This window comes from Trichosurus vulpecula, chromosome 8, assembly GCF_011100635.1.
Source record: "Trichosurus vulpecula isolate mTriVul1 chromosome 8, mTriVul1.pri, whole genome shotgun sequence".
Taxonomy (NCBI): domain Eukaryota; kingdom Metazoa; phylum Chordata; class Mammalia; order Diprotodontia; family Phalangeridae; genus Trichosurus; species Trichosurus vulpecula.
Window position 1 is genome coordinate 195136995 of NC_050580.1, and position 20361 is coordinate 195157355.

General features: G+C 45.0%; 1 protein-coding gene across 1 annotated transcript in view; it reads right to left on the minus strand.

Moving 5' to 3' along the window:
* Positions 1 to 12050: 12050 nt before the first annotated feature.
* The window catches only part of INO80 (INO80 complex ATPase subunit), an 84202-nt gene continuing 75891 nt past the window's right edge, over positions 12051 to 20361 (minus strand). Inside the window, exons 29-35 of the mRNA XM_036734420.1 lie at positions 19738 to 19896; positions 18947 to 19049; positions 18253 to 18341; positions 17256 to 17411; positions 16882 to 17041; positions 15985 to 16200; positions 12051 to 13962 (exon numbers count right to left, since the gene is read on the minus strand). Of these exons, the coding sequence (XP_036590315.1) occupies positions 13745 to 13962; positions 15985 to 16200; positions 16882 to 17041; positions 17256 to 17411; positions 18253 to 18341; positions 18947 to 19049; positions 19738 to 19896 (1101 nt within the window). The 3' untranslated portion in view covers positions 12051 to 13744. The remainder of the gene's footprint in view (positions 13963 to 15984; positions 16201 to 16881; positions 17042 to 17255; positions 17412 to 18252; positions 18342 to 18946; positions 19050 to 19737; positions 19897 to 20361) is intronic.

The window sequence follows — 20361 nt, forward strand, 5'->3', positions numbered from 1 at the left end:
TGGGCAAAATGGCTGTTTTTGGTAATTGAATAAAGGTGTTGGGATGTGAGTTCATCTTCTGTAGGTCCATCTTTAGGACAATTAGCATGGAGGATCATATGTACCTCATCCCATTCCCTGCATGATTTTGGTTTTCTCGTGGTAGGAAAGTCCAGTGGACAGACAAATGGCAATGGGAGGAGGAAAAGAAAGAGAAAACTGAGGAGAGGGTAGAGAGGAAAGTCTCCTTTCCTAAAAGTTCCTTTTTTATGTTTTGAAAGCTTGAAGATTGTGAAAATCTGGTGTGGCCACATCTGTTAAGAATGCAGTTCTTCAATTTTGATGGATCATTATTTTGTCCGGAAGGTTGTAGGCACATGTTCGTGACAATATTCTGGTTCCTGTCCAGTCTGACATATTCTCAAGAATATTTTTGGGTCTCTACTTGTGATACAGGGCTTTGGAGCTTAGTAATTTAGGAAGGATCTTGAGCTTTTGGTGTCTTCCTCCTTTTCTTCATAAAAATATTTTCCTCTGAATCAGTCAGCCAATGCACTGTGGTGATAGGTTTAGGGATGGGGAAAAGATATGTCTATAAAGAAGCCCGACTGTAATATGACAGAAAAGGAAAATGATAAATGTTGGAGGGGATATGGGAACATTGGGACATGAATACACTGTTGGCGGAGTTGTGAAGTGATCCAACCATTCTGGAGAGCAATTTGGAACTATTCCCAAAGGGCTATAAAATTGCATACCCTTTGATCCAGCAATACCACTACTAGGTCTATCTCCCAAAGAGATTTTTTTAAAAAGGGGAAAGGACCTATTTGTACAAAAATATTTATAGCAGCTCTTTTTGGTATCAAAGAACTGGAAATTGAGGGGATGTCCATCAATTGGGGAATGGCTGAACAAGTTGTGGTGTGTGATTGTGATGGAATACTATTGCACTACAAGAAATGATGAGGACGTTCCCAGAAAAACCTGGAGAGAGTTACACAAACTAATGCAAAGTGAATTAAGCAGGACCAGGAGAACACCATACACAGTAGCAGCAATGTTGTAGGAGGATCATCTGTGAACGATTTAGCTCTCCTCAGCAATATAATGATCCAGGACAATTCCAAAGGACTTATGGTGAAAAATGCTATCCACATCCAGAAAAGAACTGATGGACTCTGAATGCAGATCAAAGCAGACTATTTTTCACTTTCTTTATTTGTGTATGTGTGGTTTCTTTTGTTGTTGTTGTGTCTTCTTTCACAACATGACTAATATGGAAACATGTTTTGCATAATTGTACACATATAACCTATATCTAATTGCTTACCATCTCAGGGAGGGGGAAGGGAAAGGAAGAAAGGAGAGAATTTGGAGCTCAAAATTAAAAAAAAATAAATGTTAAAAATTGTTTTTACATGTAATTGGGGGGGGGGGCGCGGAAATAAAACATTATTTGTTACAAAAAAAAAAAAAAGAAAAAAAAAAAAAAGAAAGAACCCTATTGGACAGGACTTTGCCCGTAAGCCACTTGCAATTTAATAAAGAAGATAAAAACACACAGATAAAAACAGTTGTAAACAACACTCACTAATTAGGAAAGGGTGACTGGAGCCAGGTGCCTGCTTATCATGGGAAGGCTTCTCTGAGGGCCTGAGTTTTGAGCAGCATCTATATGATGGCTCCAAGACAAGTAGGATGAAAACATAGGATTCAGATCTAGAAGTGACGTTGGAGAGTACTTAGCACAATCTTCTCTTTGGGAGGGGAAGTCCATGGAGGGGAGAAGTAGGTTTATACACCTGGTGTGTTTGTGGTATGGACAGGTCTGGCTGTTCATGTGGTTCTATTTGTGGAATTTCTTGAAAGAAGACTACTGTCTCTCCCCTACCCCTTCCACCTCCCAGGCCTGCTAAAGTCCCTGAAACCCCCAAGTACTCCCTCAAGTTAAGTCACTGAGGCTCCCAATTATTGTGTAGACTTTCTCTGGGAGCTGTCACATAGGGAGTCATTACTATCTTTCACCCCCCTAATGGAGGAGTTAGGTGGTAGAATATTTAGAGTGCCAGGCCTGGAGTCAGGAAGACTCGTCTTTATGAGTTTAAATTTGGCCTCAGACACTTACTAGCTAGATGACCCTGGGCAAGTCATTTAACCCTGTTTGCCTCAGTTTCCTCATCTGTAAAATGAGCTGGAGAAGAAAATAGCAAACCATTCCAGTATCTTTCCCAAGGAAACCCCAAATGGGGTCATGAAGAGTTGGACACAAATGTAACAACCCCCATAATGCCTTAGCTCAAATTAGTTTATTTGATTAACTGGTCAATCAGCAAAACCCCAATGGAATGAGGCAAGTGGTGATATGGATGGAAAGAGAAGAAAGAAAGCACCAAGAAAGCCAAGAACAAGGATTTGGAGTTAGAGGACCCCAGGCCAAATCTCACTTCCTGAAGGACCTCTGGACTTCCAGGAGCCAAGATGGCAGAGGAAGCAGTAAATTTCCATCTCCCATATTCACCTCCAAACAACCATAAAACGGCATCCCCAAAATAAATCCTAAAACAACAGAACGAGCAAAAAGGGTGAAACAGTCTTTTAGCCCAAGAAACCCGGAAGATCGCCAAGAAAGGTCTGTCTCACTTGGGCAAAAGGGGATTGCAGTTTAGGACAGGAAGCATCCCAGTAAACCAGCAGCAAGCCCCACCTCAGCAAATCAGTGGGAGATGCTGAGCCCCTGTGTGGTGAAGCAGGCAACAGTATAGCCAGGGCAACGATCAGAACCACCACATGCTTCAGCATAGCCCTGGGCAAACAGGCAACCTCCAGAGGCCAGACCTCCAGTGCTTCAGCATAGCCCTGGGCAAACAGGCAGCCTGCAGCAGCCAGACCTCCAATGCTTCAGCATAGCCCTGGGCAAACAGGCAACCTCCAGCAGACAGACCTCCAGTGCTTCAGCATAGCCCTGGGCAAACAGGCAGCCTGCAGCAGCCAGACCTCCAATGCTTCAGCATAGCCCTGGGCAAACAGGCAACCTCCAGCAGACAGACCTCCAGTGCTTCAGCATAGCCCTGGGCAAACAGGCAACCTCCAGCAGCCAGACCTCCAATGCTTCAGCATAGCCCAGGGCAAACAGGCAGCCTGCAGCAGACAGACCTCCAATGCTTCAGAATAGCCCAGGGCAAACAGAGAACCTCCAGAGGCCAGACCTCCAGTGCTTCAGCATAGCCCTGGGCGAACAGGCAACCTCCAGCAGCCAGACCTCCAATGCTTCAGCATAGCCCAGGGCAAACAGGCAGCCTGCAGCAGACAGACCTCCAATGCTTCAGAATAGCCCAGGGCAAACAGAGAACCTCCAGAGGCCAGACCTCCAGTGCTTCAGCATAGCCCTGGGCGAACAGGCAACCTCCAGCAGCCAGACCTCCAATGCTTCAGCATAGCCCAGGGCAAACAGGCAGCCTGTAGCAGACAGACCTCCAATGCTTCAGCATAGCCCTAGGCAAACAGGCAGCCTGCAGCAGACAGACAGCCAAATGCTTCAGCATAGCCCTGGGCAAACAGGCAACCTCCAGCAGCCAGACCTCCAATGCTTCAGCATAGCCCAGGGCAAACAGGCAACCTCCAGCAGAGACAGTCAAGTGCTTTTGCACAGCCCAGGGCAAACTAGCAACCTCCAGCAGACAGACCTCTAGTGCTTCAGCATTGCCCAGGGCAAACTAGCAACCTCCAGCAGACAAACAGCCATGTGCTTCAGCATAGCCCAGGGCAAACAGGCGACCTCCAGTAGCTAGACAGCCAAGTGTTTCAGGGTAGCCTGGGGAAACGCAGAAACACCCCACCAGCCTCAACATGCCAGACACCAGCATTAGGACCCCAGCTCAGCACCAGGTAAGCTCTCAGTCTCCTACAGCCTCCAGTAGTGCCAGGCACCTCTACTGCATACCCTCAGCACAGCACCAGACAGGAGGGTCGCCCGTGGGCCTCAGGTCAACATCAAAGCAGCACCAGGTTAACAGCCAGTGCCTGCAACCCCTGGCACAAGAAGCTTGAGACAGTGCCCCTTCCACCCGTGGAGCAGAGCTCAAATTTAAAAGAAAAGAAAAAGGCCAAAAAAGATGAGCAAAAAACAACGAAAACAGAATCTGACAGAATCAGAAAGTTACTATGGTGACAAGGAAGATCAAGACACAAACTCAGAAGAGGATAACAATGTCAAAACACCGATGGGCAAAACCTTAAAGAAAAACAGGAAGTGGTCTCAAGCCCAGAAAGAGCTCAAAAAGGAGCTTAAAAATCATACAAGAGAGGCAGATGAAGGACCTCTGGCAAGTTATTTAATCTCTCAGAGCCTCAGTTTCCTCATTGGCAAAATGAAGGGGTGGATCAGACAGTCCCTTTCAGATCCAAATCCTCTATCAGTGATGATAAAGTTACCGAAGCAGCCATGGAAGGTGGTTTAAAAAAAAAAGAAAACCAAGGTACCCACACACTCTTTGGGCTTGGTGCTATAAATGGGTCCCCATGTATCTGGTGCCTCCAAATATCACCTTATCTGCACTTATAATTTGGGTTGAATCTGTGGGTAACCTCTCCTCCTTCCCCTGCCTTCTTTTTCAGAGAGGGAGTGGAGAAAGGAAGCTCAAGGTTTGGAGGCAGGCAGCCCAGGGCATTCCAGTGTGTTTACTAATAGCCCGATCCTCTGGGCTTAGTAATGGAGAAACATCTCACCAGCTAAAAATACCTCTCATTACTCGACAGTGAAGACCACACAACCAGGTCCCTTCCCCCTCAAATCACACACATCCAGATTCTGGAGACCAGCCAGATTGGGGGTAGGGGGGCCCCCTCAGCATTTCTCAGGAGACCATCCTTCTCTTCCTCTGTTTCCCCAAGAGACAGCCTGAGCCCCTCTGCCCAGGACTATCAATCACCTTGTCTGGCCAGCCCTACCACTCCTTAGCAGGGATCTAAACTGCAAGGAACTGTAGTCCCTCAAATCGAAACTAACAGAATTCCACTCTTTTGCTAGATTCCTGTATGGATTTTTTCCCCTTCTTGAACCATGGATAGAACGTTATATAGCACGTTAAGGTTTGCAAAGCATTTTACACACATTATTTCATTAAATCCTGGAAACAATCTTGCCAGGTAGATGCTATGAGTATTATTAGCTCAATTTTACAGATGAAAACACTGAGGTTTGGAAAGGTTAATTGTAAAATGGGATGGTGGATGTTTTGCCCACTTAGACTACGTAGGTCCACACGTCTTTGTCTAGATGTGGCTCACAGGGAGGAAAGCACAGACATCTCTTGCCTCTCCTATCCTCCACTCCCTTCTTCAAGGTGGACTTTGGTTCCTGCCAGGAAGGGAAGCATGACCTAGTGAGTATTAGCGGTACCAGGTTTTAGGCCCGGATAGACTCTGACTTCAAACCTCCTGCCCAGAACCGGGAAATAAGCAAGGTAGGTCTTGGAGCAACCAAATAGATGCCATCATGTCTATACATGGAACCTCAGGCTCTGACTTGGAGACCATTATTATTTTAAAATCAATTACAACAAGCTTATAGCCAACTTAAGAGGGGAGCAGGCTACTATAGTCAGGTCCACTGAGGGGCGACGGACAAGTGAGAACACGGAAAAATAAAAAAACCATGCTAGGGCCATTTAGTGTTAAGGGCAAATAGTCCCAAGGGGCAACACTGTATTACAGTACAGTATGATCGATATAATGATGACTCAGTGGCGTCAAGTAAAGGGTGAATTACACTCAGGATCCCCAAGTTAGAGAACCTCAGAGTTGGAAGAAATCTCAGATTTCATTCATTTGTCTAGTCCACAAAAGAAGCCCCTATGTAACCTTCCTATTAAGGACTCAATCACTGCCCTGAGGGAGGCAGAGTCTGTGGGTCTTGAATTGTCTGAACTCTGACCTCTGGAGACCAAGAAAAACACATCTAATATGTTGTTCACAAGGCTCACATTCAGTTGGTTGGACTGTGGGGCCTACTGCTCCACCATGTTTCATTCTAGGACTGGTTGCTACCCTCCCTTGAACCAGAGTCACATTCAGATAGATCTTCAACTCACCTGGGGACCGTGCTGAGTTGGGATTGAGTAATCCTTTGGGGGCTACACTGGCTGTCCTATGTCAGGCACAAGCACCCACTCACTCCTACATCTACACCTTATGGCCATCCACACAAGGGAACATGCCTTCAGGCACCATAAGGAGACCAGCCTTGCCTCAGGAGTTTCACAAGTTTCAGATTGTGCCAAGTAGGTTACTTCTGGTATCAGCATTTATTCCAGTGTATAGTCTTCCAAATGGCTCACTGTGATATATGGTGCTGGGGCAGGGCTGATATGGTAGGGGAGAGAATGTTCCTTCTCCCTCCCACTGAGCAAGTAAGACTAGGTTGACCCTGATCCTTCAGGTAAATTTCAGAGCTTTCTCAATCTTCTTTGGCTCTCAATGGCTTCCTGGAGCTTAGCCACCAAGGCAACTGATGTCGAGGTGGACAGGGTGCTGGGCCCAGAGTCAGAAAGACTTGAGCTCAGACAGCCTCAGACACTTAGCTAGCTGTGTGACCCTGGGCAAATCACTTAACCTCAATTTCCTCATGTATAAAACGGAAATACTAAATAGCATTTACCTCACAGGGTGGCTGTGACGATCACAAGAGACAATATTCATAAAGCGCTTCGCACAGTGAATAGGACTCTTTGTGACTCCCACATGGGGTTTTCTTGGCAAAGATACTGTATTGTCTTTGTCATTTCCTTCTCCAGTGGATTAAAGCAGAGATTAAGTGACTTTCCCAAGGTCACAGAGCTAGTGAATGTCTGAAGCCTGATATGAATTCAGGTCTTCCTGACTCCAGGCCCAGTGCCTCTGACTAGCACATAGGAGGTGCTTAATAAATGCTTATTTCCTTTCCTCCTCCCACCCCCTTTTCCTTTTTCTCTTATTCTAGCCAAGAAGAATGAGGGAAACAAATGCTGACCTAGACCCTAGGCATACATGGAGAAAATGATCACTCACCCTCTTCCATTTTTCTGTCTCTTCACATGCACACACAACCAGCCTGGGGGTGACAATCAGGTGACCCTCCATGGCCCTACCCTGCCCTGCTGCTCTTCACCCATGTCATTTCCTAAACATAATCTTCAGCAAATGGAGAAAGGTGGAGATGTGAGTCTTTGACACTTCCAAAGCAAGGGTTTGTCCTGGCTCTCTGAGAGCAGAGACCCCCGGGAAAGAGATTCAGACTAGAGAGTTACATAACTAGATGGATTTAGATCTAGTTGAATGGCCAGATTCAAAGAATAGTCACTAACGGCTCCATGTCAGTTTGTCTGGAGGTCTCCAATGCAGTGACCCAGGAATCTGTGCTTAGCTTTGGGTATTCAACAATTTTTTTCCAGGGGTCTTGGAGGAAGGCAAAAATCGGTATGCTCACATGTAGATTTGCAGATTACATAAGCCTGGGAGAGATAGCTAACATGCTGTGTACTAAAGTCAGATCTTGACAAAAGAGATCTGGACAAGTTAGAACATTAGGTTGTATCATATAAGATGAAATTCAATAGGAAGACATGAAAAGTCTTCACAGTAGGGACCCTCAAAAAATCAACTTCACAATTCTAAGACAAGGGAGGTGTGGTTGGACAGCAACTTTTTGTCTGAAAAAGACATAGGTAAGAAACATCAAAAAAAAATAGAAAATTCTAAAAATGATACGGAGATTTTAATGGGTTGCAACTCTGATGTGAGCCAGCAATGTGATGTGGCAGGCAGAGACTGGACCTACTACACCCTTTTAAGTTAAATTTGTATTGTTACTATTTTCTCCACTGCTTTCTGGACAACACAAAACAGTAAATCAAGCCCTGACCTGTAATGTTTGCTGATCTCTGCAGTATAAATGCTCCCACTGAAACTTTAATAACTGGCTGGAGTACACTCCTGAAGGCCTCAAGTCCATGTCATGTGGGAAGGGACTGGGGATGAGTCAGAGCCAACCCACCCTGGAGGAGGAAGGATGCTTTGGATCTTGGGGGAGGGGAAACCCAAAGTAGTGACTCTCCCCTCCCCGCCAACGTCAGGGAAGCTTCACCTATCTCTGTTTGGGACTTTGGGGAAAAACCTCTTCCCTGCCAGGCAGCTACTCAATTTATCCTGACATCATCACATTCTGCCTGGTGAGGTCAAGGTAGCCAGGGGAAAAATCATTTAAGGACAGAAACTTGCCTGGTGGGTAATCTTGGGCAGCAGCCCAAGGGGCTTAGATAGCCTACACAAGACAGATGTGCAACCAGGTTCCCCTTGGTCCACTCTACTCCCTAAAAAGTTGTTTGCTTCTGTTAGGCAGGGAGACTAACAGCAAAAGAAAAGCAACGAAAATAACAATAAAACTCCGAGGCAGTCTTCCTTCCCTGTTAGGTTAGTCAGACAGAGCTAATAATATATGCTCCCCAAATAACATGGCTTCCTGGTTAAGACCAAGTACCCTGTATGAGAAGTCAAGGATGGGCAGGTCAGAATTCAGAAAACTTTGACCTCATGCAGACAAAAAAGTCAACTGGACGAGGTGGTGTCTGTTCTTACCCCCAGGTAACTGCTCACCTGCAGGCTACTGGGGAAAAAAACAACCTGGTTGTTGGGCTAATTCAAGGGCTTGGCTTTTCTCTAGAATTGGCCTAGAGAAGCAAACCCATTTATACTAGTGTCCTTGGGAGTGTGACCCAGCATCCAAGCATGTTTCCATGACAACAGTAAACCGAGGAAATCTTTCTAGGTAGGACCAAATCCAGATAGACCTACACCCCAGGGCAGGACCTCCAACACAAGCTCCTTAAAATGGGGAGTTGTGTTCTTATTTGTATCCCTGGCTTCTAGTACATGACACTGTACACAATAAATTCTTATTAAATGCTTGTGGAATGAATGAATGATCTAGGGTAAATTTTCTCTGTGCAGTGAAACCCCAGTAGTTTCTGTGTGGGGACCAGAAAGTGGTGAGTCACACAGGCACTAAGACTTGAATTGTTGATGAGCTCACTTCTGCAACCAACTCCCAAATCTGTCTCCTCCTTACCAAGGAAGCTCTAGTCACGTAGCCCATTGCTTACTAGATTTCTTCACCTGTGCTTGTTTTCCTCCCCAAACCTGCCCCTTCCTCTTATTGCTCTTTCTGCATATGGCATCATTCCACTCACCCAGGAGTGACTTTTCATTCTTCCTTCTCCTTCACCCCTCACATCCAAATCCTGTAGATTCTATCTAAGCAACATTATTCCAATGGATTCCATGCTTTGCATTACCACTGCAAATGGTCTCCCTGCTGCCTAATTCAAGGCATTGCTTCTACCCAAATAGACTACGTATTATAGATTAATTGCTTTTCTTGCCTCTAACCCATCTCCTTTCCAATCCATTCCTTACCAAAGATTGTCTTAAAGCACCATTCTGATCTGTCATTCCTCCACTCAAAACCTTGAATGACTCTATTGCCTACTAAATCACACAGCCTTTCTGAAGCTCTCCACAATCTGGCATCAATGTACCTCTAGTGTTTTCTTGTGTTCCCTTCTTAGACTCCATATTCCAGCAAACTGGACCTTTTCACAAATCTTTATTCTCATCTTATTTCTCACCTCTAAGTCTTCTCACATACTGCTCCCATCTCTGAGATGGATTCTCCTAACCATTCTCCTCTATTTCTTGCTGAACCCTCTCACCTCCTTCCATTCCCAAATGAAGGCCAACCAATAGGCATTTATTAAGTGTCTATGTGCCAGGTGCCAGGGATACACATACAAAAGCCCCTGACCCCAAGAAGATTACATTCTACTGGAATTACATGTATTCAAATAAACAGTAGACAAAAAAATTGCCAGGGCATTAGGAGCTGGAGGAATCAAGTTTTTTGAAAGGATCTAGGAGTTTTGAAAGGTGGCAGTGAGGAGGGACATTACAGGCACTGTGCAAAGACATGGAAGTGAGAGGTAGAATATGTACAACATACATTTTACTCTCCTAGCAAGGGGCTGTTAACAAGCCACCCATGTCAGAACTGAGATCCTTCGGAGGTCAGCAAATAGGTCAGTTGGACTGGAGTGGAGAAAGTGTACCACCATCCTTGGAAGTTAGATGGGCAAAATGGGAGGGGGGATGGAGACTGAAAGCAATCTCTTCCTCAAATTTTTTCATAGCACTTTGCCTTGGACTAGAGGTGTCAAACACAAGGCCGGCTGGGCCTACAACACTCCTGAGTGTGACCTGAACCAGACTGAAAATGTAATTGGGATATATTACAAAAATAATACAGAACATAATTTAACATTCTAAATTGAAGTCAATATACAGCTGACAAGGATGATTAAGTATGGATCAATGACCCTCATTTCTGTTTCAGACTCTGCCTTAGACCTTGATCTATCCTTTGCTCTAAAGTTATCTCTCTTGGAGCAACTATTCATATACTTGTCTCTTCCCTCTAATCAATTTAAGTTTTGTTTCTATCTGCATTTCCAGTGAATGGTAGAGTGCCTCGGACATACATATTCAATGAATGGTTCTTGAAAGAATGGAGCATTCACCTGTAAGATTCTGGGCTCATTACAAGGTCCAACACAAAGGTGCTACTGCAGCACGAACTCTGCAAAGTAGTGTTAGGTGTTTCTACTGGGGCTGAAAGTAAAGGGGAGAAGAAGAGAGAATACTTTCACTTCTCTCAGGAGGGCAGGTTATCAGCCCACTCACTGGTCTGGGCTGGGTACTTATATGAGAAGGGCTGACCTCAGCAGAGGTCTAGGAACCACACACAGCTCCAGATTTTGAGCTGGGATGGGAGTTGGGGAGGATAAACTACACTTTTTAGAGAGCTGGCCAGTAACTAACCAGAATGGAGTACCAGAATTCTAGAGCAGGTCTCAGATCATCTTTTGTGAGACCTTAACCAAAAAGGTTGTCAGGATAAACAAGTTAACACAACGGGATGACAGAGTCAAGAACCCAAAAGATCTCAATGGGCTAAAGCTTTGGACTGGAAAAACAAGGATTGGTATCGATAGCTCCCTTTTCCTTCCAATGATGGCCACAGGTCAGAGACAATCCTCAGAAATGGAAATCATGATTAATATCACTGCAGCTGCGTGGGGTCAGCTACCTCATCTTTGCCACTGCTCTAACAGGAAGAGGGAATGCTTTCTCCTAGTCATAGTTCTGGGCAAGAGGAAAGCCAAGGAGATTTGGGACAGCTTTCAGATTGTCAAAAGTTTACAGTTACAGGGGCCAGACACTGGAATACCATCAGCTGTGCTGCAAGAATATGTTTTTCTCTTATCCCAAATTCAGAGAGGCAATGAAGATCATTGAAAAGTGCTAGAATTGCTGGTGCTGATTTCATGGTTTTCACTCTTTGTACTTTGATCTCCAGTGCCGGGCTTAATAAATGCTTTTTGATGATTTTAGATAAGTACAACACACCAGACCAACTGTTTTTCTCCTCTACTTTCTAATTCATCAAAAGGTAATTACTACAAATAGGCCTATCAATGTACAAATAACTGTTTTGCTTTATGTCATATATAAACAAACCTCACCTAATTTTTGTAGATGCTGGTGCCCTAAATTTCTCATTGGCTGGGGATCTAGTATCAGCATAGGGTGTATATTATTTTGAAAATCTATCTCTTCTATTTTGGAACTTATTAATATGGTAAGACCTTTCTGTTGGATTTGAACAAGCTTTCAGTGGGCTCCTGGGAGCCTGAACCAGAGTCATAACCAAAAGTTAATTGTTATTTGGAAGGCTTGAACAGTGAGGGCCCCAGGCATTAAGTATTATAGGTAATATGACTCAACAAACCTTTCTCACTGCTAAAATTATACATGATACTGAAGGAGCACTCGCAGTCCATCCTTTGCCACATAAACCTCATGCTCTTTCATCATAAGAATGGTGCTGGGCTCTTCTCTTGTCACTTCTGTCCCCCTAACCACACCCACACAGAACTTTGGTTCCTTAAGGAAAGGTAGCTTACAAACCACAGAGACTCCAATTTACATAAAATTATCTCACTCCATTTTATTTAAGATTTTTCTCCAGTTAGTAAAAGAAAGATGTGTCTCTCTTTATACATATGTACAAGTTCAGTTATAAAAATAGACAGCACATTCAAAGAGAAAAAAAGGCTTGGCATTTTTCTGATTCCCTCTAAACAGCATCTGTACACGGGAGTCTGGGTTAGGCAGGGGAGTCTTAGTGATTTAAGTTAAACGACTCCCCTTCACCCTCACTCCCCCCCCCAAAAAAGGGCTTTAAAATCAATCTAACTAACTCAATTCCGCGATTTTCAGGTGTGCAAATTAGAGGCTGAGCCGCCTGGAAGCACCTGCTTCACCCGAGACACCAGGCTGGGGGCGGCAGGAAAACCATTTTTTGTGGCCACAGCAAAGGCCACTCCTCTTTCCACCCTCCGTCAGAGAGAGCCAGAATGTCCAGACTGGCCAGTCCCTGGGCTGCGAGGTGTCAGTATGGGGATCTCCTCCTCCTCTCCCTTCCCACCCCACTCCCGCTGTCCCTCCCTTTCTCAGTGCAATACAGACAGTGCATACAGCCAAGCAGGGGATTGAAGGGCAGGGGATGGGGAGACTGTGCATTCAGGGTGGGCATAGGAAGTCTGGGAGAGGATCATTGAGGGAGCCTGATTTGGATGACCCTGTTCTCATTACTGGCCTCTTGTCAGTCCCTTGAGTGGGAGCTGCTGATGCTGGGGACTGGGGGCAGAGCTAGAAATTACTAGGAATGAACAAGAGGGTGTGATGAAAACTATTCTTGGATAGCGGGGGTACATAGGGTACCACTGCTCTGCACAGGGTAATGGCAGGTCTGTAGCCCTTTTCTCCAAGGGGTCTAGGCAAAGAAGCCCTGAAGGAAGTGCTGCACCAGCAACTCACACTCCCCCTAGTCATTCTCACCCAATCCATGGCCCTGCCACCTCCTCCAATACTCAATGCTCACCTCCCATTGTGCTGACACTCTGGGGGCAGGGCGGTGCAATGGCAGAGCTGAATCTGGTTGGCTTGGTGACCTTGCAGGGAGGTCTCTTAGAGATCATTTCTATAGACTAAGCTGTGGTAATGAGGCTAAATACATGATTTCCTCCTTTCTGCCCTTTCAGAAAATCTCAGATATAGAAATCTCTGTGGAGCACTTCTCACAGGCACAGGACCCACTCACCGTATCCCGTACTCCTTTAGAAGGGATGTGCCTGAGGCAGAATGTTTTGCCAGGCCCCCCACCCCCATTTTCAAGGGGAATTGGGAGGCCAGATACTGGATTCCTAAGAGTTGGGTAGAGACCACTCCATCTCAAGAAGGTAGAGAGTAGGAAGAGGGGTAGAGGCAGGAAAAACAGAAGTTTGTAGGACTGAGGGTGGCAATGAAATATGGCCCTTTCCCAGTGACAGGTTTTAAGACTTGGCTGTAAAGTTCATTTGAGATGTGGTGGATTGATTCCTGCCTCTGGGACCTCCTTCTTCTAGGCATCCTTAAGGGGATCATTTTGAGAAACAGGTGACGAAAGTGCTCCTTATCAGCCACCTGCCTGTCCTCACTGTGCTGTGATTATTCACCTCCATTCCCTCCCTGGGGATGCAGGATGCCAAAGAGGGCAATCATCCAGAAGCCAGAAGCTGGCAGGAAGGGCGTGGGGCCCCTGTTTGGTAGAAAAAACTTGAGAGGCCCAAGGTGGTTATCGTCCCCCAGGGGGATTAGGTCCTTTGCCCTGCTTCCGGATCATCGGGTCAGGGGTTAGGCTGCTGGTAACACTGAGGCTCTTGGGAGTCCCAGGGACACTGTTTCCCTTGCTCAAAGGTGAGCTCAAGGGAGAAGAGGCGCTTGAAGGTCCAAAGTCAGCAAGTCCAGCTGGTCGAACGAGTGACGTTTGTAGGGGGCTACTGGCAGAGATTCCTAGAGACAGGAAGAGAAAGTGAGAGGGAAGAAAAAGAGAAAAGAAAAAACTGGCCCCACTCACCACTCAAGTTGCCTTTATGTGCGCCTCCCCTAGATACACTCTCATGCGATGGTCACTTCTCCCTGGACAGAATTAGGGGATGGTTCTTTAAAGGGAAAACAAAATCTAGCTTATACACAATGTACCTATGCTGAGTCTTAAGTTACATTTCAATTGTCCATGGGCAAGGTAGGGCACACTGCAGATACGACTGGAGAAAACAGAGACATCTTAGTAAATATTCTAAGATTTTAAATGTTTTTTCTTGTTACACATTTCTAAGGCATCTTTTCCCGTTATGACAGATCTTCCTTCCTTTCAGGATACCTAGAGAATGCCACGACTGACTGTTGCCCATCTTTGCTTGTGCTGTTCTCCATGCCTGGAACGTCTGTTCACATCTTCTACCTATCTAAAACTTAGCCCATGTTTCAAGGCCCAAGCTCAAGTCTCCCTTTCTTCTATGAAGCTTCCCTTGACTCTGGGTCTACCCTAGTCATTTCTCATTGTACTCAGCACCACTCACACCCTCTCATTCTAATTGTTTTAAATGTGTTATCTCCCCCTTATTTGAATATAAGCTTCTTGAGGGCAGGAGCTATGCTTGGATATCTGTAACAGCTAGCAGAGAGATCTAAACGTCAGTCATCTTGGACATCTCTTTTTCCCTTTTGGGTACACTCTGTGATACTGACTGTTCCTCCAAAAGCTCTTACATTCACCCCATCTTCTCCATTCTCACAGTGCCATTGTAGTTAACCTTCATGATAAGGCTTTTGAACATAGCTCCCCCCCCCCTTGATGACCCCAGTTTCTACTCGCTCCAATTTATTCTACATACAACTGTTCATTTTTTTCAATTACTTTCATTATTTAATTTCCTTGCCCCCAAACCTTAAAAACTCCCCTTTAAATTATATAGTCTAAAACACAAATTTCTTAGTTTGGCATTCAAGGCTTTCTATATAACCTGAGGCCTATTCCACTTTTATCACCACAGCCAGACTAACCACATCTCAGACAGCTACTTGTGCTCCAAAAGGCAATCGCCCAATCCTGCTTCTAGGGTACTCAATCTACAACAAATACCTTTCTTTTCTACTTATCCAAATCCCACCCTTCAAGACCAACATCCAGATTCCAACTCTGCCACTAAGTCTTCCTTTATGAGCCCAGACCAGTTAGTGATCTCTCTTTCATTAGAACTCCTGAAGCACTTACTGTTTTTGTGTTTTGGGTGCTAAATAATGTACAGCCCCATGCAATCATTTATCTCCTCAAGTTTATTTATCTTGTCTCTCCAACTTTAGGGTAATCTAAACTTCTAGAGGGCATAGGAAATGTATTCCGTTTCTTAGTGTCTTTCACAACGTTATCTCAAAGCCTACTACAAAGCAGGTGCTCAGCAAATGAGTATCTCCCAGGTCCTGGGCAGTTGCTCAATAAATGATGCATTTGTTGACACTTGGAGAATCTCAGCTGACTAGGCTGACATTATTGGCATTATATATATCTCCGCTCCAAGATGCCTATTCTGGGTCTGGCAAGGAACGATCTTTCAAATTAAATTCTACAACAAAAAAAATCAGAATGTTTACAGGATTCCTGCCCAGACTTAAACCCTGTTATTTCTATTGCAAGGGATCTAAAAGGTAACAAATAGCTCTTTACTGGAGACTGTATACTCAAAGGAGAAACACTGGTCCAGGAAGAACTTCTGAAGAGTTATAATCCATCAGCAAAAAAAGCACTCATTACTCATCTACAACCACCAAGACGCTGTATGATGCACACCAGGACTCTGCAGTTCAGCCTGAAGCCTGGCAAACAGCAGCGTGCTTGCTCAATGAGGCAATGGGGTCTCCCTGACCTGCTCTCAGTGGTACTCTAACCTGAGGCCAAGCTCTTCTAGTTTTCATTCCTATCCTAGCCCCAGGTGGGTGGGAGCCTGCAGCCTTGCTCCACTAGCTGGGCTGTACCTTTAGACACATTGTACCCGTATGCTGCGTAGGCTGCTGCTGACGCGGCTGCAGCCCCTGCTTTGGCCCCTGCCATTGCAGCTGCGCTGCCTGCCGTGGACTTCCGGCTCCTGCCTTTCCCTGCTCCTTTTGAGGTGCTGCCTGAACCTTTGGGGCGGCCCCGACTTCGGCCTGAGTGGCCACGCCCTGTGGCTGGCATTTCCTGAAGAGAAATTCCTGTAGGAACAAGGGGAAAAGAGAAAACATTTATCTTCTAAAGCCATGGAGTGATTCTACATTGATAGGGAAAGCTGGTCTAGGGAGTGTTTATGTTTGATTTTTTAATCCCATGGGAGACTTTATTTTCATTTAATTGGGGGGGGGGGGGCAACGAGTAGGAAACTGAGAAACAAATACACATGCTCAGTCATCATTAAAATGACATCCTATGCATGCTCCTAGACATATAAGGCTGATTTTTAATTTTGAAACTATGATTAAAAAAAAGAAAAAAAAAAGAAACTGTAAGGCCAGAGTGCTCCAAGAGATAACAAGAGTACAAGATCACAGGCCAAACAGACAGGAAAATCTAAACCTGACCGAACCAGCACACTAGGTGAACACTGGAAGAAATAACAGGTGTGCTTAAGAGTAAGAAAGATCTGAAGGTCTGACAAAGTCATCTTCCCTCCTTATTTCTGTTTCTTTCACCCCTTTGACAGGGCTGCTGAGAAAATAAATAGGTGTAATTTCTCTGTTGTTTTCCTACTGCCTTATTCAGAATGGGAGGATTAAACCATAACCACAGAAGGAATATGGGACTCATGTGCAATAAGTGCCATCTGGGAGAGACTGCCTTTCTCACAGAAGCAGTGAGCACTGTGCATGGCATGCTGTGTGATAAGAAACTCTGCTAACCATTCATGGTGTCTGAGACAGAGCCCGTGATGGAAGCAGGAGAATTGGTAGCACGAGACTGAGGTGCCGAGGAAGCTGGGTCGTCCACGATGACCAACATATCACTGCTGCTCTCATCGGGAGGTATGGAACCAGTGTGTAGTTCACTGCTGATGGAAATCTGTAGGTGAGAGAAGAGAGAATATCAGCTCACGGCCCACCCGAAATATCAGTCCTTAAGGTGACACCAACAAAGGCTCCTTCTGGGGTTTGTCTGGTTCTGGGGATGTGAGAATACACAGGAGGCAAACTTTAAGAAGAGCAAACGATGCCAGGGACCATTAGCTGAGACAGTCTATCTGGGCCTGTGATCACAGGTTAAAAGGCACCCTCACCTCACTGAAAGGGCTGGGCATAGCAGAATCCACACTAATGAAGGAATCATCCCCATCAGCAGAGAGGTTGGAATTATCAGCAGAAGGAACAAAGGGGATCACCAGGTTGGCTCCCTCCTTCCTCCTTTTACCATCCAGCTCATCTTCCTTCTTTTTCTGGAAACATAAACAAGGAAACATGAAAAAATATCAAACAAGGAACTTCCTGAAAATCTGACAGCGTACCAAATCAAACTAAGGGAAAACCACACCCAGATCCATATGGAATCTTCAGCACCACAGAGACGGAAAGCTGTTTTAAGAATTTAAAAAGCACCTACAAAGAAGAAAACAAAAGGCTGCTGCTGCTCTGAATTATGCCTTTTCTTCACGTCTTCTTTCTGCCTCAACACATACTGGGGGAGCTGAAGACCACCCTGCACTCACAGAACCAAACTCCACGAGGCTTGGACAGAACAGGGAGTCTGAGATCAGAAAATATACTTTGATCCCCCTAGCAGCTATCAAGTTGATGGCATATTGGTGCACAAAGTGAACTATTCATGACATAGATCACAGAAGTCAAACAAGCGGCCTATCGGTCACTTAGAACTAGCGCTCTAGAAATATTTAACAAAACAGATAAAAATACAGTAGAACATAGATAATATTAAAATGGGGTTTTCTAAGTCACTATGTGGCCCATGTGCAGTTTAGTGGCCTCTGTTTCTATCTGAGTTTGATTCCACTGATGTAGATCCTTTGCATCTCTAGCATGTTGTGTAACAGAAAACAAAAATCTCAGTGTGATAGCCACTGAACACTAAACAATGACTCGTTTGGGGAGGACACACGTATCCATCCCACCAACCATTTTCAAGTCACCAATGCATTTCACCCTGACCAAAAGTGAGCCAGCACAGCAGTTACTGCGAGTCATTTATAGCTGGGTCTGGTTATGAACTAGCAGTCCAACAGCCTCTCTGACTTCTCCTCCCCCATTCCTTGCTTGTGGTACCTTTTCTGCATATTTTTCCCTTTTCCGTTTGCGTTCCTTCACTCGGTTGGTTTCTTCTTGCTGTCGTTTTTCCTCCTGCCGAAGCCTCACTACCAAGAAACACAAAGAAGACAGGTGAATAATGCTCTTGCCTGTAGCAGCCACATCCCACATGTAAACTCACCTTTGTATGGGAGGTGGAGTCTCAAGGAGGATTTCAAAAAATAAATGAAATTAAGCCCACCATTCAACTGGACGATGGAGTATTCATTAGGGATACATCTTCCACCTAAACCTGCTAAATGCCTATTGAGACACTGGACTTTCAGATGCCTTAAAAGATGTATCTAATTTGAATCATCATAATCTACAACTTAGGCTGCTGTGCTCTATGATGTTTGGGATTCCAAATCTGAATTTTTCTCCCTGTCTTCAGTAAAACCAGTTCCAAAAAGAATAGGAGTCTAGTATTCATCAAATTGGGGCTGAAGACAAAAGAGACAGCTAAACCTTAGGTCCTTGAACTCCAGTTCCTCTAACTTTTGTGTCTTCCCTTCCTTCCTGTCTGCTCAGCACTCCAGAGTTTGCTAGGTACTTTTTCTTGCTGCAAAGGACTCAGATACGGCTTAAAGAGTCTTCAAATTGTGACCAGAATGCATACTTGTGAACCTATTTCCAAAAGGAAAGGGCACCAGTTAAGGCTTGGGGTACGTACATTTCTTCTCCAGTTCATCATCGTCTAGCAGAAGACTAACCACTTCTTTGGGTTTTAGGGTATCTGGTTTGAAGTTCCCACCCGAAATCACCATCTGCTGGATCTACAACAAATCAAAGTCAACATTTTACGTTCAAGCTTCTTCAATTCCTTTATGATAATAAATGTCTGGGATGATAGGAAAATTCCTCCCAAGCTGCCTTGGGGGGGATTTTCTTGATACTCTTGGGTTCTGTCTGGCTCACAATCTTGACTAACTCTCTGCTTGGTATTGCCACTTGATAGCTACCAACCCCAACAAGCCTAGATCAGAATGATCTCTGGGGAATCTGCAATCCGGCAGAGCGCTCCACAGGTGGATTAATGTGGATGAGGCAATCAAAATCAGGTGATTTCCCAGAGCTTACTTGTCACTGAACTGATAATTACAGAGGTCAAATGTTTATTTACTTTTGTCCCTGAATGTGTGAACATTTCAAACAAGAAAAACTGTCTCTATCTCAAGGTCAGTGCTTCATACAGGCCTATAGAAAGGCATTCCCTTTAACTCTAGGGTAAGACAGACAGACTTTAGAAAAATCTAGAGATAATTTTGGTGGGTAGAAAATCAGGATGAATGAAGTCTTAACCATGACTTTCACTTCAACTGACCTACTGTCCAAGTCACTCTAGCCTCTTCTCCACTAGTCATGACTCCTAACAATCTCAGCCTAAGTAAACATCCTGTGACTTTCATTTTCTTCCATTACCATCTGAATTCCTATTCTCAAAGCCCATGTTCACATGCTTACCTCACTCTTTTCATTGGCCCTCTGCAGAATGCGTTCCTCAATGGTGCCCTTGCAGATGAGCCGGTACACAGTCACCTGCTTGGTCTGACCCAGCCGGTGGGCTCGGTCCATAGCCTGTTGGTCCACTGTGGGGTTCCAGTCACTATCATAGAAGATCACCTGCACAGGAAGGATGACAGTGTGGCCCAAGTGAAGCCTCACTGAGTGGCCTGACCAGGAGTTCTGAGAACCATACAACCAGTCATCTGGATCTTTGCCACCTCTTGATGTGAGATCTTCTTTGTGTCATATTGAGATGCAATAGATACCCCTTGATAGGTCCTGCCAGTTCCCAATCCCCTAACCCCCACAATTTTACTTGCCCTGCCTAGTAGGGAAATGGTTTTTGTCTCCATCCAGGGTGTCTAGAAAAAAAGGTACAAAAGAGTTACCTCCCCCTTCCTGCTATATAGAAATCTAGTATGGGGCCCAGAAGCAAAGGTTCTACCATCATGACAATTAATTTCATTAATATGAAACTGAATGTAACATCAGGCAATACTAGTTCTGACATTCCAAAAACTCTGCTTCCTCACAGGTCATTCCCTATTCTGAGGATCCTGGGTGTCTCTTGCTTGGAGTCTG